The 13,274-nt window shown below is 46.8% G+C and overlaps 1 protein-coding gene across 1 annotated transcript in view; it reads right to left on the bottom strand.

The window, feature by feature from the left end:
• Nucleotides 1-13,274, bottom strand: part of LOC147701684 (uncharacterized) — a 761,267-nt gene that overhangs the window by 627,857 nt on the left and 120,136 nt on the right. Inside the window, exon 2 of the mRNA XM_086929358.1 lies at nt 11,666-11,796. Within this exon, the coding sequence (XP_086785484.1) occupies nt 11,666-11,796 (131 nt within the window). The remainder of the gene's footprint in view (nt 1-11,665; nt 11,797-13,274) is intronic.

The raw sequence follows: 13,274 nt of genomic DNA, 5'->3' as shown, positions 1-13,274 counted from the left end.
GGGAACAAAGTTGTCATGTGATATGGTTGTCAGAAGCTAATCCCTTCTTGTCTATTCAGGAAAGCTAAACACCTTGTTTACTCGAGAAAGTTTCTAGTGACCTCTGAGTTAGCTGGCACACACAATTAAGTAACATATTCAATCGAGTCCTAGTCGACCTCAGTCCTACGTCTAAGCTATCGTTTATGTTATTCCAATGCGCAGAGCCTATTGGGAATATAGGAACTACACTACACCACAATACTTACTTGGTCTGTCGAAATAAGGGTTACTATCATCTACCAGTCAGTTGGTCTGGCATCTGTTTGGTGCCTTTCTTACTTCCCCCTGTATTTTTATCACCTGCCTCTCATCACAAAAACCTTAAATTATATAATGACTCTTTAAATAGGTTCAAACGGACCATAAATAAAGATCAATCACTGCATTTCTAAAGCGCGCTACATACCCGTGAGGGTCTCAAGGCACTGGGGGGATGGGGGGCAGTGGGGGCGTGACAGTTACACTAGACACCAAGGTTTGTTATTGTTACCGATTGTCTCATCTGTGTGTTCTTCCTAGAGCCTTATTTACCTCTGGGCGTTCCTGGTCTTTAGTTTTCACTATGTAAACCCATGTAACTATAGTTCAGTGTGCTCTTTCCTCTGTATCTTGATGGTACGGGGCGGCTAGAGACCCATTCATGAATGAATAACCTACTCATTACTTGATTTTGCTACAGTGTTGTATCCTCCTTACTTAATAAAGAACCCGTGGTGATCCCTGCACCAGCAGGTTATAGATTAATCTGCTCCACAAATCAACTTGCAAAGAGATTCACTCACAATGGACCCCATACAGGGTTTATATTCCACAAATAATTCCTGTCCAATGTCCAGTCCCTGTTATCCCTCGAATTCCTTGAATTACAATCCGCACTCGCATTCAATTCCCTAGCCAAATATTCTGCTTCGACTACCACTTTGTGCTCCAAGCAAAAATTCCAAAAATCTTTTGCTAATTCTGCTAAATTCCGTGATTTCGTTCCTCCTAACTTGTTTATACAAGTCACCACAGACACATTGTCTATTCTCATCAGAACTGTGTCACCCTTCAAACTCTCTGAAGTTCTGTAAAGCATTTAACCATGCTGTTAATTCCAAACAATTTATATGCTTCAATTTCTCCTCTTGACCACACACCTCTTGTCTCCAAATTCCCCAGACATGCTCCCCATCCTGTCAAACTTGCATCTGATTCCATCACAAAATCTGGCGTTACTCCAAATATCGCTCTCTCATTCTAACCTTCCAAATTGCCTAACCACCGTCCAAGCTCTTCCTTTGCATCTGCATCCCAAACTACTTTGTTTCCATACCATAAACCGTTCCTTAAATGCATTTCCTTTCAACCTCTGCAAGGCTCGATAAGGTAGTGGTCCTGGAAATATTGCTTGAACTGAAAAGGACTACAGACCTATTCTTGATAAATCTCTTAAAGTAACCAAATCTTTCCTCAAACTTTGCTGCATTTCTCTTTTTATCATGGTCATCTTTTTCTCTGGCAGTTACAACTGACATACCTTCATATCTACCTGAAAACCTAAGAAATCTAGCGTCTGAGTAGGTTCCATGCAAGATTTTTCCCTGTTCAAAATGAAACCAAGTCTTCCAATTTTTGCACCACTTTCTGCACATTTCCCTTCAACTCTTCCAGGCACTGCAATATCAGGATATTGTCTAAATAAATTATCATTCTTATTCCTCTCTGACGGAAATATGCAACTACTACCCTCATCACCTTTGTGAAACACCAAGGTGCTGAAGAAAGTCCGAAAGGCAAACATAGGAATTTATCAAGTTTCCCTTTCCATCTGAAAAACCCTCGGACTCTTTTACTATTGGAATTGTAAAGTATGCATGTTTTAGATCCAACTGTACCATCAAATCTTTTTCCTTCTAAAGATCTCAGACAATGTATTCTCTCCATTTTGAAATGTCGGTAAACCCGAAACCGGTTTAATTCTGTTAAACTTATCACAGGGTGCCACCCTTTGTCCTTCTATACCAAAAACAGATTGCTTACAAAATATTTTTCCCATTCCTCATTTTGTCCTATTACATTATTTCCAATCAGAGGAACTATTTCCTTATCTACTATTTCTTCTTGTTCTATTGGCATTTTTCTTTCCCTTTATTCTCTCTCCTGAAAATGATTCCTTTCGAATTCTTTTATAAATCCTTGAACTGTATCCAACACCCAAGGATCTTTTGTAATTCTCTCCTATTCCTCCTTGTAAAATGTTAATCAATGTACTTGTTTTTGGGAAAGAACCAAAAATAGTCCCCATACTCACCTTGTCCTGCATTGTTTGTTTGTCCAAATCCTCTTGAATTACGCATTTCCCTATCAAAGGGTTTTTAAATCCACATCTTAATAAATAAACTTCGCCACAAGATCCATTGGCAACCACTCACTGCTTCTTGGATGTTTCATATTAACTGGGCTAAACATACCTCCCCCCAAAGGGATCTTTAACACTCATTACTTGCTTCTATTTCCATATCTTCAAATTCCTCGTATCCATCATCTAGTAAATCCAAGACATACTCGTCCATATTAATCATCTTTTCCAGATGTTAAATTTTGGATTCCATCCTCAAGTTCCTCCTCTTCATGTGTGACTCAAAGGGCATCCCCTCTTTGCATGCCGCTAAGGGCAGCTTTCCCTTTTGTGCCACTAAAGAAACCCCTTTGTGGATGATTTAATTCCCATCTTTGCATTTTGTCTCATGCTGACCTTTTTTTCGTTTTCTTCCTACCAACTTCTGAACTCATTCCTTTGCCCTCTGAAAAAGAGTACAATTCCCCCACCAGATTATTTTCCTTTCCTATTCCTAATAACCTGTTTTTTCATCTCATTCTATTAACTTTTTCTATCAACTCTTCTTTCACTCTTCTATTTGTAACTTTAATTTCACTGTTTAACACTTTCAATATTTAGTCCAGTCACAAACTCTCTATATTGGAAAATACAAATAAAATGTCTCCTCAAAATTTTTCAAGGCTTCTATTCTAAAATATCTTTAAAACTAAACAATATTATCCATACGTTTTACAAATCTGCCCCCTAAAAATTATACAAAACTCTGAATTCACTCAGTTTCACCTAGCATCAAAAATAGCTGAATTCTGCGCACCAGGACGATTGTTAACCCGTCCCTCGTGCTATTGTGAAATATGTCTTCAACCGTATATTTCCCCAATCTAAAATGGCCGCTCTTAACTTGCCTCTACCAGAAAAAGCCTCTGGAATGATAGAGAGGAAGGCATGGACAGACAAGCCCCATAGGCTGCCATTATGTGGCTTAAATAGGATACTGTGCCTTTAAGAGAACTTTCCAGAACTTCTCCCAGTATCTCAGAATGCACAGCAGGTCCCCTTTACTTTCAGTTCTTTTTGAAGGCGAAGCACGCCAGACCTGTAGCATTCCTTACATGAATATCTTTCTCCACCGGGGAGGAGGGCGGGCGCTTACCACCATAACAGATACCCCTACTACAGAACTGGAGTTACAGGACAGAAACTATTCCTTCTGTAGTAGGGGATCTCTGTGTATAGTCATAATCTAGTCAATAGAATGGCAAGCCCATCCACACACCAAAGCTGCGGTGGAGAGAAGAAGATTAACACCACTAACGTGTGAACAAATTTCGCAGCGAAGCCTGGCCAACCTGAGCATCTGCCCTGGCATCAGTGTCCAGACAGTAATGCTTAGCAAAGGTATGAACCGACTTCCAAGTGGCCGCCATGCAGATTTGTGCAATTAGAGCGTTACGGAGTAAAGCTGTTGTGGCAGCTTTGCCCCTGGTGGAATGAGCCTTCGGTTTACCCTGTAAGGTCTTATTAGCTTTTTGGTAACAACTGTATGCAGGACACAATCCACCTAGAGATGGACTGCTTAGAGGTAGCAAGACCCGTTCTGACGATCCATAATTGATAAACTGGTCTGACCTACGAATATCTTTGGTTTTATCCAGATAAAATTTCAGCACCCTTTTAACATACAGGGAATGTAGTGACCTTTCCGCTGGAGATGAAAGGTTCTGAAAAAACGTAGGCAAAGTTATGGTCTGGTTGACATGAAAATAAGAAATAACCTTGGGAAGAAATTTAGGGTGAGTACGCATAACAACCTTAGCAGCATGAATTTCAGTATAAGGTTCTCGGCAACACAACGCCTGAATTTCACTCACCCTGCGGGCCGATGTAATGGCCACGAGGAACGCCGCCTTCCAGGACAGGTGCTGCAACAAAGCCTTATGAATAGGTTCAAAGGGCTCCTTCATCAACCTGGACAGCACCACATTCAATTCCCATGAAGGCGAAGGAAGCCTGACAGGAGGGAATACTTTCTCCAAGCCTTCCAAAAAATCTTTGATCACAGGAAGAAGGAAGTCTGTGAAGGGCATTTCCTGTAGGCTGTCAATGCAGCGAGATGAACCTTAATGGAATGAACATTAAGTCCAGACTGCGCCAACTGTAGAAGGTAAGGAAGAATGACGTCTTCCTTGCAAGTCGTCGGGTCATAGTTCTTGGACTTGCACCAGATACAAAACCTCTTCCACTTGTAAGCATAGGAAGTCTGAGTGGAAGGTCTCTTAGACTCCTTCAGTATGTCCATGCAATCTTCGGGCAGATTCAGATGGCCATATTGCACTCTTTCAGGAGCCATGCCGCCAAACTCAAAGACCAGAGGTTGGGGTGCAACATCTGTCCCCCGAACTTCGTGAGAAGGTCTGGCCTGCACGGCAGTCGTATGTGAGGAAGGAGAGACCGGTGAAGCAGGTCCGTGAACCACCACTGCCTGGGCCATTCCGGGGCAATGAGTATCATCCGAGCCCTGGACCGGGCCAGCTTGATGAGTACCGCCGGAATCAGGGGAATGGGTGGAAAAGCGTGCAGAAAGCTGTTCGACCAGTTGATCCATAGCGCATTCCCCAGCGTCCCCTGCTGGTAGTACCTGGAGACGAAGTCTTGGCATTTGCTGTTTTCGGCGGTGGTGAACAGATCTACGTCTGGAGTCCCCCACCTTGCGAAGACTTCTAGTACTTCGTCGTTTATGACCCATTCGTTGTTTTCCTGAATCAGTCTGCTCAGTGTTTCCTCCTGAACATTCTGCACACCTGGCAGATGAGTAGCCGTTATCGTCAGTCCTCTGGCCAAAAGCCAGTGCCAGATCGCCTGCGCCTCATGCGACTGAGTGCGTGATCTCGAACCCCCTTGCTTGTTGAGGTAATACATCGTGGTTGTATTGTCCGTCTGTACAAGCAGAGAGTTGGTCTGCAAGGACTGATGAAAGGCCTTCAGTGCCAAGCGAACAGCTCCGAGTTCCAGGAAATTGATGTGGTACGTGGCCTCCATCGGGGACCACGTTCCTTGAATCTGTAAGTCTCCGGAGAGAGCCCCCCAACCGTGGAGAGAAGCATCCGTCACGACAGTCTGCGTGGAAATGTCCTTGTGGAAGGGAACCCCTCGGAGGAGATTCTCAGCTGAACACCACCACTTCAGAGACTGAAGAGCATTCAGAGACAGTCGTATCTTGTCATCCCAAGATCCTTTCCTCTGATCCCACTGGTCCTCCAAGCACTCTTGCAACGGTCTCATGTGCAGTTGTGCGTGTGGCGTTAGGAAGATACAAGAGGCCATTGATCCCAGTAGAGAAGACACCGTCCTCACTGTTGTAGATGGATTGGTCATGAGAGCCTGAGCCTTCCGAAGGAATGATAATCGTCGCTCCTCCGGAGACACGCTTGCTGACAGCGTATTGATGGAGGCTCTGAAGTACTGTATGCATTGGACCGGAGTTGGGACAGAGGACATGTTAATGTGCAACCCCAGCTTGTTCAAGAGAACGCACGTCTTCAGGAAGTGTGCTCGAGCTTCCGAGAAGGAGGCCTTGATCAACCAATTGTATGCATGGAAAGTAATCGCTCAGGGCCTAGACCGGGCCGGGCCTTTGGTCGCTGGTGCCGACTGTTGGCCACCTCTGCCTTTCTGGCGCTTCTGGAACGGCCTTTGGAACTACTGCTGTTGCTGACCCTGGCTACGTCCTCTGCCCTGTACACCGAACCGTCTCTGGAACGGACGGTACGATTTCTTCGTTTCCTTGGGCTTTTCCAGGCCCAAAGCCGTGAGTGATTCGGCCTCCGCCTTCATGAGGGCCATTTCGTCATCCGCATGTTTCCCAAATAGGGTTTCGCCAGAAAATGGAAGATTGGCAACCCTTTGTTGTGCGTCAGGTTTCAATGACGTGAGGCGGAGCCAGGCGTGTCGTCGCTGGTTAATCACATGGCAGAAGCCATGCACCGCCAAGAGGGAAGAATCGGCTGCAGCGCTGATTTTCTGATTCGCCACCAACATCCCCTTGTTTAACACCTCCTGGAAATCCTCTCTTTTCACGAGGTAGGTGTTCCACAAACTGCTGGAAGGAGTCCCAGAGGGCCCGGTCATAGTGCCCCAACAATGCCGTGGCACTCGCAGCCTTCATGGAGATTGCCGACGTCCCACACACCTTCCTCCCAGCCGAATCCATCCATCTAGTTTCTTTATCTGGAGGGACTGTGGATGACGGAGTGGTGACATGCTGTTTACGAGCCGCCGTCACTATCACAGAGTCTGGAGGAGGTTCCACTCTTAGAAAAGCCAGATCAGAATCGGGAGCCCGGTATTTTTTCTGTAGTCTCGAGGGGGCCGCCTTAGTCACCCCCGGGGTGAGAAAAAGGTCCATGGCTGGATCCTCCAGGCCCGGTACCAGCGGCAATAATGGACGAGACAGATGTTTCTAGTGCAGTGTCTCGAAGATTACCGATGTCTTCGGCTTGGGCACCGTCAAGGAGATGCCCAATTTTGCTGCACCTCTTCACAGGACATCGTGGAAAGCCACTAAATCATCAACCGGAGTAGTCCCTGGTCCCTGAGGACCTCGTATGGGAACAAGACATGTGCCTCCTGTGGCGTCGTCTCAACCGCGTGGATGACCTGTTGCGCGATAGTTTCCTCCTCCTGGAACGAGAGCGCGATCTCCCAGTTCGTGGGCGCTCCCCAGGTTTCCGTGGAGGCGTCTTCCGTGGCCTATCCTGGGGTTTCGGTCTAGGTGTCCCCTTAGGCGGTGTAGGAAGTGGGGGCAGTGACACCGATTTTGGCAGCGGAATAGGAGGTATCTCCGACCGAGGGGCGGGCCCATGCGGCGGAAGCGGTGGTGGTGGTTGTTCTGAGGAAGGAAGTGGCGGTAGCGGAGGGTTGATGGGAGGATCCTCCTTAGGTACAGGAGGAAAGGGCGACTTTGGCCGAGGTGGTGTATATACCACCGAGTACACCGATCCCGGTGACTTCTTCGGGGGAGGAGACTGCAAACCAGCCCCTCCAGTAGGTGATCGTCGTCTCCGGCGTCCTCCACCAGACCCAGCGTGACTTCTGCCGCCAGAACTCCTTCTGCGCCGCTTAGGAGAGTTGGAACAACTCAGACGCCGATCTCTTCCTTCTCGACGCTGAACGTCGTTTTTCCGGTGTCGAATGTCGCCTCCGCGACTCTGGTGTCGAACGCCTTCTCCGCGACGTCAAACGTTCAGTCTTCGACGGTGAGCGTAGACTCCTCCTCGACGCTGACCGCTTTCTTGACGGTCTTCGATGGCAACCGGCGGTGTTGCCTCGTCGGCGAGCGCCGACGCCTGTCGCTACTTCGACGCCGATAGCTCGACGCGGACGTCGACTAAGACGCCGTCGACGGTGGTGGTGGTCTCGACGGCGGCCTACCCTGGCCCTTCGACGTAGAGTCTTCACGACGTCTCGAACCGGAGCCCCGTGGAGATGGGGAACACACCGTTTTCATCCCTCTAGACGTCGTCGATGCAATCGACGCCGACAGAGACCGGGACCGTTTGCTGGTCTTCCTGCCTCTGGGGAGCCCCCCAGAGGCAGAGGGAACCTTCCCAGACTGCCCAGACCCACCTGCAGCCTGCAGTTGTCTCTCCTCTAGGCCTTGAAGCCTAATCTTCAGCCTTTCCCTCAGGGACCTTGCTGAAAGGTTCTGGCAGATGTCACATTCCTCAGGGACATGTGCTTCAGGGAGGCAGATAATGCAGACGTCGTGTGGATCAGTCTTGGACTTCCTCCTTCCACATGCTGGGCACTTTTTGAAAAGAGCAGGCATTTTAGAGCCCTAAAAGCCTGAACAAACACACAGGAGTGAAGGGAAACACCAAGATATAATAACTGAACACTTATCCAAAAAGTGCACAAAAAATCCAATAAACCCTTGAAAAAGGGAGAGCTCAATGCCAGGGTCCTGTTAGCAGGAGCCAGAAAAAAGAACTGAAAGTAAAGGGGACCTGCTGTGCATTCTGGGATACTGGGAAAAGTTCTGGAAAGTTCTTAACCCCTCCTATGCTTGTGACGGAACCGCTCCGTCACAAGCCACGGGTGAGCTGTGCTTGTGACGGAACGGTTCCGTCACGGCCCGCTCGCCGCGCCTGCGCGGCGCTGATTTAGCGCCTGCGCTGACGCTTTAATGGGCGGGCGGGTTCGTGACGGAACCGTTCCGTCACAAGCACAGCTCGCCCGCGAGCCGTGACGGAGCGGTTCCGTCACTAGTATGGAGCCGCCGCGCGGGTGCCCCACCCCCTTAGCGCTGCGTCGGAATAGCCGCCGCAGCGAAGGGGTAAAAGGCACAGTATCCTATTTAAGCCACATAATGGCAGCCTATGGAGCTTGTTTGTCCATGCCTCCCTCTCTATCATTCCAGAGGCTTTGTCTGGTAGAGGCAAGTTTCTCTATGGAAGAAACTGGGCAGGCTGTGTTGTGTGTGGGTTTTTGGTGGAATTTCTAGTTGAAGTACTGGACAGTGAAGCCTGTGGATATAGGCTGCATTATTTGTCTTTAATTCTCTCTTAAGTGTCTTTGCAGTTCTGCATTTCTTGACAACTTAAGAGATTATTTTTCATTGCGGGGTCCACGCACATGGGCGGGACTATTCACTAGATTATAACGATACACAGAGATCCCCTACTACAGAAATAAAATTACATTAATACTTGCAGCATGCTTCCAGTAATTAGAAGCCAGCTCTCATACATTATCTATAGGTAAATATTAATTTATATAAACAATCCAAAAAAAGTGAGTTATCTGTTTCAGGAGCAGCAATTAAAAGAGGAAGAATGTTGGGATAAAGGAGTATTTATGGACTTCTGTGTTGAAGTTCCAGTGTTTTTGTCTATTATTAGGTCTTTGAAGTGCTGCAGGAGTGGCAATAAAAGATGTTATGCATAATGTTAGCCTTCAGTTTTGTAATTAAATTCCCAATGCAAGACTATGAGTGGGCAATCTCACAGTAGTGAGAATCCAAATAGGCTGGTTGTCACTACCAGGACATGCCATACAACAAAGGTGCATGGCCTACCTTGTACCTACAAACACCCTGCTCTTAGGGCCTACCTTAGGGATTATATAGATATAGATATATATAGTAAAAGGGGAGTTTCAGACATGGCAAACACTTTAAATATCACGTCAATGTGGCTGTAAACTGAACACGCAGGCCTTACAATGGCACAGGCCTGAGACGTTTGAAAGGCTACTTCGGTGGGTGGCACAAGCAGCGCTGCAAGCCCACTAGTAGCATTTAATTTACAGGCTCTGGGTATTTGGGATACCACTGTACAAGTGGCTTGCAGGTAAATTAAATATACCAAACAGGTGTAGACCAATCTTATCAAGATCTTTACAAGAGAGAACATGCATTGTACCACTGATCCCCATTTGTAAAGTGCCAAGAGTCATAAAAAAATAACAAATAACAGGTCCGAATAATACAGGAAGAAGGCAAAAGCTTGGGGATAGCCCTGCAAAAAGGGTCAGCTCCAGCAACCCTCTTAGAGCCTAAAGCCAGGGTAGACTAATCAATACCTGGATGGGCTTCCCTGCAAGGGGCGATAGAACATGGACCCTGGCTTAAACTGCAAGGGCACATTCCTCCTATGCCAACCTGAACCCATGTGCATTCTTCGGTCTACACTCTCAAGACCAACTGAGCTAACCCATGGAGACTCCTTAGTTGTCTGCGTCCAGAACCAGGCCCCAGGCCATCCAGGGGTTTCTGGTACCTGCCATCTCACAAAGTGGGAGGGGGATAGCTCCAGGCTCTGGGAGTGGAAGTTTAAACACTGGATAAAACACTGCTGCCACCACTTGACCCTCACTGGTGAGTCCAGAACACAAACTACGCTTGGGGAACAACCTATCCTCAAAAACTAGTTTCTCTCTGGTGCAGGCCCTCTGCCTCCGGTATTCTCTCCTGCACCAAGGCTCTCTCAACATAAGCCTCTTTCTTCTCCACAACCAGATGCACTAGCTCATTGGCATGCTCCAATTTGAACCTTTCCAACGCCAGCTGGTGCTTCCCTCCTGTTCGCCAACTCCTGTGGAAACAGAGAAAGGGAGGTGATACTGCTCCTGGCACTAGACCCAGCAAGTGACTCCCTCTCCACAGGGTCCGCTCTACCTCCTGGTGTCCCTGCACAGTCATCTTCTCTCTACTGTTCAAACTCTCCAGGGCCACCGCCCTCCAGGAGTATGGACTGGGAAACATCCCACTCAGTCCGCCATAATCTCAGGGTCCTCCTCGGGGACTCCCTCAAAACCACAACCCTCCAGGATCTCCGCTGACACCTCTTCAGGGAAATTTTCAGCATAGTACAGGGCCCTAAGATAGTCCTCTTACCACCAGTCCCCTTGTCACCTAAGCACGACTTTCCCCTTGTCACCTGAGCATGACTTTCTGGAAGTTGTAGCTGGGTGTATGCTGAAGTCACTTATTTTGTTCTCCCTGCAGAACCCCTTTAACTCCTCTAGACTGTATTCCCACACATCATGTAGGTTAAAAGGTAGATTCCATTTTGGATGGGTACTAACACACAGGTGCAACTCAAGATTCCTAGGCGTAAGAGCTGAAGCAGGAGTACACAATAATAAAGTGCAGAGTTTGTAGTGAAACAATGAGTCACTGTAGTACATCGCAATATTAGAAAGGAGGTTTCTGGTTGGCTATAGTATGCACCTAAGACAATCAGAACCCACCACTCTAGTCAGAATTATCTTGGATGTGTAACTCCCTTACCCTGACTAGATTGGTGGGTTCTGCCTGGCTTAGGTGAATACCCTAAGCCAACCAGAAACCCCATTTCTAACTGCTTGTAAATGCTGAACTCTGAAAGAGAACATGTCTGCTACTACTGCTCAATATGAGCAGCCTGTTCATCCAAGTTAATCCTATCTACGGTTTTCAAACAAGAACAATTGTAAGGCACCTGAAACAGCTTGGCTCATGCTTAACAAAAACAACCACAAAAGAAAAAAAACAAGACACAGCTTTGCACTCGGTGAAATACTATCAACAACTTCTTATATCGTTTACGGTAGTTGTGAAACTTAGATTAGTGGTAGACCATGGACAAGACTAGCAATTTCTCTATTATGCCCATCAAAAGGGTCACATTTCCTGCAAGCTGCTTGAAAAGCCCGTCTTATTCAATTACCAAGTCCCCGGGAATTTTACTGTTGCCATATTTAGCAGTCTCCGACTGATCCAAAGATCTGTAAAAGTGGTAAATTCAAACAAATACTCACTCTGCTATCTCCATGTATCCACACGATGCCGCCACATGCAGAGGTGTCCACCCCTCATTGTCAGCCTGGTTGACGTCGGCATCATGATTCACCAGGAACTCCAATACCTCCAGATTTTCATCAATGCATGCCTGTAAACACAAAAGGGCATTGTAACTAAATGGACGGAACAACAAATCACAAGGAAATACCATAGTCATATGGCACAGGTGTAAAAATATGGATAGGATAATGCACAAATTAGTTGCATTTAGAACATTGTAATAAACTACATTTAAGACCCTCGTAAGGAAAGATTTGCCCTCAAAACTATATACTCAATTCTGCAAGAAATGTATAGCACTTGAAACATCTGAAGTTAAATATAATAATTTTATAGATGACAGCACACTTTTTGTAGTCAATATCGAGAGCAGAATAACCAGTTACTCGCCGTCGGTAACGCTCTTTCTGGTAGAGAATATGTAGCCACAGAGTCCTCATCTTTTGAATACTCCAAGTGTCAGAAAGGATCCAGAAATTTTTCTGCAGTACCTCTGTGTGCAGTCAAGTGATGCCATGCGGCTTCACACTAATGCTGTTCCGGAAATGACGTGCAAAGACTTTATAAGGCCACCACTGTGCGCAGGCTTCAGTTGCTTTTGCTCCACCAGACAGGGAGCCCCACAAGCAAACTGCTGGACAGCGTGCAGATCCCTAAACTTGGGATCTTATTAATGGATAGAGTCCAATCACAGAACAGGGAGGATTAGTCTCTGAGGGGACTCTGCAGCTAGAGAGTTACCGAAGATAAGCAACTTATTCTTCTGATACAGACTTCTAACCGCAGCTTCCACACCTTTTGAGGAGATATCAAAGTAATCTCTATTCAGAGGTGGGTTTGTGAATGGATTCAAACCAGGAAGTCCTTCAGAGCAAAGGCCGTAAAATGCTCACCTCAGCAAACAGGAATGTGCAGGCAACAGTGCTTAGTGAAAATGTGGAGGGACGCCCACATAGCCACTTGGCAAATGTCTAGACCAGGTGTAGGAGAGTGGAATCTGCTTCTTATAGTTACCCCCACTTTCTGCTGATGTGTCACTATTTTTGACTTAATCTGGCTAGGTTCCTGCTATCCAGGACCCAGCCTAGCTGCTTTCTCCCCTAAATTGATAGCATGTACTTTAGGTACACTCCAGATTGGATTCTGGGGTACCCGTGTGAGTTCCTAGTATATATGGTATACTATGTACCCTTGGCCTAAGTACCCCAGAGGATTCTGAGGGGCTGTATTATGCCACCCCAGGGAGACCATTAAAAATGACACAACAGGTCTGCTACTGCAGCCTGTGTAAGGTGGTGCATGCACCCCTTACTTCGATACAGGTTCACTATATCTACCTTATATGACTGCACATATAAACCTATCAGTCACCCCTAGGGCAGGCCTTATCAAGCCTGGAGGCATGTGGCTGGGTTTTGTGTGAGGGTGCCCATGCCTGAGCAGAGCCGCTCTACAGCCTTCTGAATCTATTCTCTGGGTTGTTCGGTGATGCAGCCAACCATATACTCTTAAGTGCATTATAACCTTGCTGTAAATGCTAACTTTAAAACGACTGCAAGGAAACAT

This window comes from Lissotriton vulgaris, chromosome 7 (genome assembly GCF_964263255.1).
Source record: "Lissotriton vulgaris chromosome 7, aLisVul1.2, whole genome shotgun sequence".
NCBI lineage: Eukaryota > Metazoa > Chordata > Amphibia > Caudata > Salamandridae > Lissotriton > Lissotriton vulgaris.
This window is presented reverse-complemented; position numbering and strand designations above follow the sequence as displayed.